Source organism: Parasteatoda tepidariorum, chromosome 2 (genome assembly GCF_043381705.1).
Source record: "Parasteatoda tepidariorum isolate YZ-2023 chromosome 2, CAS_Ptep_4.0, whole genome shotgun sequence".
NCBI classification, from domain to species: domain Eukaryota; kingdom Metazoa; phylum Arthropoda; class Arachnida; order Araneae; family Theridiidae; genus Parasteatoda; species Parasteatoda tepidariorum.
The window spans coordinates 25,405,591-25,410,120 of record NC_092205.1 but is presented as its reverse complement, the minus strand read 5'-3'; the positions used below and the strand labels follow the sequence as shown (position 1 = coordinate 25,410,120).

General features: G+C 30.6%; 1 protein-coding gene across 1 annotated transcript; it reads left to right on the top strand.

Moving 5' to 3' along the window:
* The first annotated feature begins 311 nt into the window (after nucleotides 1-311).
* LOC122271156 (cuticle protein 14-like) lies at nucleotides 312-4,181 on the top strand. Its single transcript, XM_043051461.2, has 3 exons — nucleotides 312-336; nucleotides 1,753-1,803; nucleotides 3,676-4,181. Exons 1-3 carry the CDS (start codon nucleotides 325-327, stop codon nucleotides 4,147-4,149), a joined length of 537 nt encoding a protein of 178 aa, XP_042907395.1. The 5' UTR covers nucleotides 312-324; the 3' UTR covers nucleotides 4,150-4,181.
* Nucleotides 4,182-4,530: the final 349 nt, after the last annotated feature.

The window sequence follows — 4,530 nt, the reverse complement described above, 5'->3', positions numbered from 1 at the left end:
CCAATTAAACTTCAATTCTAACCTAAGCAGTGAAATTTAAATAACTAGAAAAATTTAAAATATTCCTTACATACTTCTTTTATTGTTTTGAAATTCTCTTACTTGGAATTATCGGTATTCGATAGCGAAATCATTTCTCTTTTTTTTAACCTTGATTTTGGAATAATTGTGTAGCTTGAGGCTTTTCCGAAAAATAAAATTCAATTATTCAAATGTTTGATTAATCATCCATGAATACTAATTTAAATGTTTAGATAAAGTTAATATAAAAAGCGAATGTTTTTCTGCGAGTAGTACTACTGGAACTAAAAAAATAAATCAACCATGATATCTCAGGTAAGAAAAACATTGCTTTTTTAATTTAATCTTTAAATCATTATTCTATTTTATGTCTATTTTAATGAAACTTTCTTATCAATTTTCTTCGAGTGTTTCACTAAACTATTTTTCACCCTTTAATAATCTAAAAATATAATAACCTCCCTTAATATATATTGTTAAATTTGAAGTCCAAAATGTGCGTATAAAAGATCGTAAATTAATATTTAAGCAAGATAAAAAAAAAGGCCTGATCGGAGTCCGCCAAATAACAGCTGAGGAAGTCGGTATGAAAAATATGTGAACCAGTTTGATTGTCTGATGAAATTTGGAAGCATTGCTAATAACCGTCTTTTAACTCCTCTGAGTTCCCTGAGACCATCAAGCAGGCTTTGATGTTTTTTTTTCACCTTCTTTAGCAGTCATTTCCATACCCACAGATTTCCATAGCGCACCTGTTATTTCTTTGATAAAATATAAGTTTGCGAGCCCTAATGTTCATATATACTTTTTTACTTTCACTTTGATGAAGTAGGCCTTAAATTTATAAATTTGTTCTGCAATTTATAAATTTGTTTTCAGTTTTATTTTCTTCGTGATTTATGAATGGGTGATTTGGATCATTAAGATGTTTCGTATTAAATTGATTTTATAATGATTTGAAATAATGTTTTTCTATAATTCATTTATTTTTTAATTTCAAACTTAAAATTCTAATGAACTCTTAAGAAAAGCATATGATGCCATTAAATGATATCTTATGACGTATGATGATGATCATATGACATCCTATTATGTCATTAAATGCAGTCGTTAACATTAATTGCTGTCATTAACAGAAAGCCTCCACACGAATCAACAGGTAAACCAGTTAGCATTGAGCCAACTTCGATAATAAAAATTCACTTAAGAAATTTATCGTATTTCCATATTTATTTATCTGATATAATAATTTTGAATTGTAAGGTGCCCAAATTTTTGCCTTATTTGAAAGAATGTAATTTTATGTATCTAAATACAATATTATACACGAAACCAGTCGAATAATTTCTGATAAATTGAATTTTAAAAAAGTTTCTGCATTTAAAATTCCATTTCTTACTGCATTTTATTATATTAGAAAACACGTAAATAAAAGTTACCTAAATTATACTCTGTTGTATGAATGATTTTTTAAAGACAAATATTTTAACAAATATTTTGAAAAAAATATTTGTATGAGTAAAAATAATTCTCTCAATTTTTAAAAGAAAACAAATAAATATTATTGAAAACAATTTAAACTAAAACTCAAAGCCCTGTAGTTAGAATATATAATCTTTTAAATTTATAATGTGGATATATTTTAAATGTATTTAAACTCCCATACATCAGAGTTTCACGGTAAAAATGCTGTACAGATTAAACTAACTTCTGACTGTATTTATTTTACAGTGCTTCCTGTTTCTTGTTTTCTTTGGCGTATCACTTGCCCATCTCGGATATGTAAGTAATTATAAAACTTTATTCATAAAATTATCACTGTTATTCATATTAATTAACAAAAGCGATGCCGACGGACTTGTGTAGGGGACAGGGAACTGTCCTTGCATCAGAAAGGTCCTGGGTTCAGATCCCGGGCAAGGCATGGATGTTTCTTTCTCTCTCTGTGTGTTCTATGTCCTTTCTCTTTTGTGTGTGAATGTTACCCGCCCTATAAACGGGTTGCGGTTGTGTGAATGGCGTGGCAGAAGTCGAATTCCTGACCATAGATGGCGCCACTGAAAAACAGGAACAATCGCACCCCCACTGCCTAAACAGGCATACGACAAAGAAAAAAAAAGCGACCATGACGCAGTTGATATCAGCATAAATTTTAGAGACGATTCTTAAAATACATTGTAAATTTTCTCAATTAGTTTGAACTTTACTTAATTTTCAATTCAATTTATAACTAATTTGTAATTTGAATTGAATTATGTTTGAGTCCTAAATTCTTATGGCAAATATTAATCTTAGCTCTCAGCAAACATTTTATTCTATTTTATTACAGATTTATAATATGTACTCAGCTGCAAAGAATTAAGTGGCTAGTGGGCTTATTTAGTAAGATAAAATTCTGGTTATTTAACCGTATTAGATGAAAGCTGTTATTAAACGGTTATTTTCACAATTAACAGTTTGATTATCATCTAATTCATGATTACTTGACTGTTCTGTTTGAATATGGCAAAATAACTTTTAAATAAATAGTCATTTAACCATTTTTTCGGCTAAATTTCTGGCAGCGCAGTTAATGATGCTAATTTTAACATCACACAATTGTGTTCTTTAAATATATTAATTCTAGCATCGAAGCACGATACATCGAGAGAGTTAACAGGACGAATGGTTATATGTTTCAAAAGCTGGATTGCTGTTCAGCGTAAACTAAATATTCTTTGCAAATGAGATAGATGTGTCATCTTATTCATAATAATTTTATTACGGCCGGTTGATTGATGTCATGATGTCACTAATACAGGGCATGAAATTTTAGTCCTAAAGGTGATCCCAAGACAAAAATTTTTACTCGTCAGTATTTTAGAGAAAAGTATTAACGATTTCTAAAATCTTAACAGGCGTGGAATTAACAAAAAAACTTATTACTTTTGAAAACTATAACTTTAAACTAAAAAGAAAAAAAGCATTTATTGCAAAGTAATAATAATATTAACTTAAAATAAAGTACCTGTAAAGACTTAACGGTTTTAATATCATCCATATGTTACTAAAAGACATTTAAGTCGGAAAAATATCTGAAAATTAAAATATCAGAAATACCGTCCGTCATTTGCATCTCTAGAGCCTATCTTTGTAACTCTCAGACTTCGTTATTCTTGAGTCAAACTATTACTCTAGAGTCAAACTCTGCTGCTTACACACTAGCCCTAAATATTCGATAGTCTACATATGGTGAGCTACTGAGTAGAAATTTCATGCCCTGCACTAGTGTTAAAGGTTATGAGAAATTTCAAATATGGTCAATTATCTCGAGAACCAGTGAGCAAATTTTAACAAAATTTGATATGAACAAGATTTGACATGAACAAAATTTGATAAGAACAAATGATATTAATAAGAATACATTTATTTTATATCTAATAACTTTCGTTTATACCAAATTTCATTGGAACTAGCCCAATATTTTGGTGATGATCGTTTGAATCTGAAAATTGTCTTAACTCCAACTAATAATTGCTCAAATAAAAATTTCAGCTATCGGAATATGCGAAGAATTCATTAATATTCATAGTGACTTATTTATTGAAATGCTAACTGAAATTAAATAAGTGCTAACTACAATTTTTAAAAAGTTCTTTTTTATTCCATTTCTAGATTGTCGATGACAAATACCCAGTCTATGAGCACTATGCACCCAAACCCTACAAATTCGGATACAGCATCAAAGACAAACACGGAGAGCAACACAGAGAAGAATCCGGTACTGGAGGACAACACGTTGTCGGTAGCTACGGATTCACCGATGCCCGAGGAATCAAAAGACAAGTGAACTACGTCGCTGACAAAGCCGGATTCAGAGCCAAGGTCCAGACCAACGAACCAGGCACCGCCAACCAGAACCCAGCCGCAGTACTCATCGCCTCCGATGCTCCATATGTTGGTGGTGAAGGATACCTGGGTGTACCAGCAGCAACTGCAGGATACGGTCTTGGATACGGATATGGAGGCGTTGGCGCAGGATACGGAAGTCTTGGATATGGTGGAGCTTATGGTGGATATGGAGGACCTTATGTGGGATATGAAGGACTCGGCTTAGGAGGTTTGGGATACGCAAGATACGGATATTAATGATTAAATATTTAAAATTGTTTTTCTTCTATTTGTTGTTGTTGTTAAAACAAAATAAATACAACTCATTTAATAAGATATTTTAAATTTACTGCTTGAATTTTAAATTTCACCTTTCATACGATTCTATCAACGTTAAATGAAAAATCATAGTTGGATTAGAGTATAAAATAGGATGTTTCTTTGCATTGCATCCTGTAACATGGAGCTTTTAATGTATATGAAATCCTCCATTTTTCAAATTTTTATATCTATTAATAGAAAATTTCATTTCTAAATCCGTTTCCCTATTTTCTGCAAGAAAATAAAAAATTTACAAAGTGGTAGGAGCACTCTACTGTTAAATAAATTTTACCCATAATTGAATCAATACACATATTT

Excerpts from the sequence above, each read along its gene's own strand:
- LOC122271156 (XM_043051461.2), top strand. Across the intron at positions 1,804-3,675 it reads CACTTGCCCATCTCGGATAT|ATTGTCGATGACAAATACCC; the intron begins GTAAGTAATTAT and ends TTCCATTTCTAG.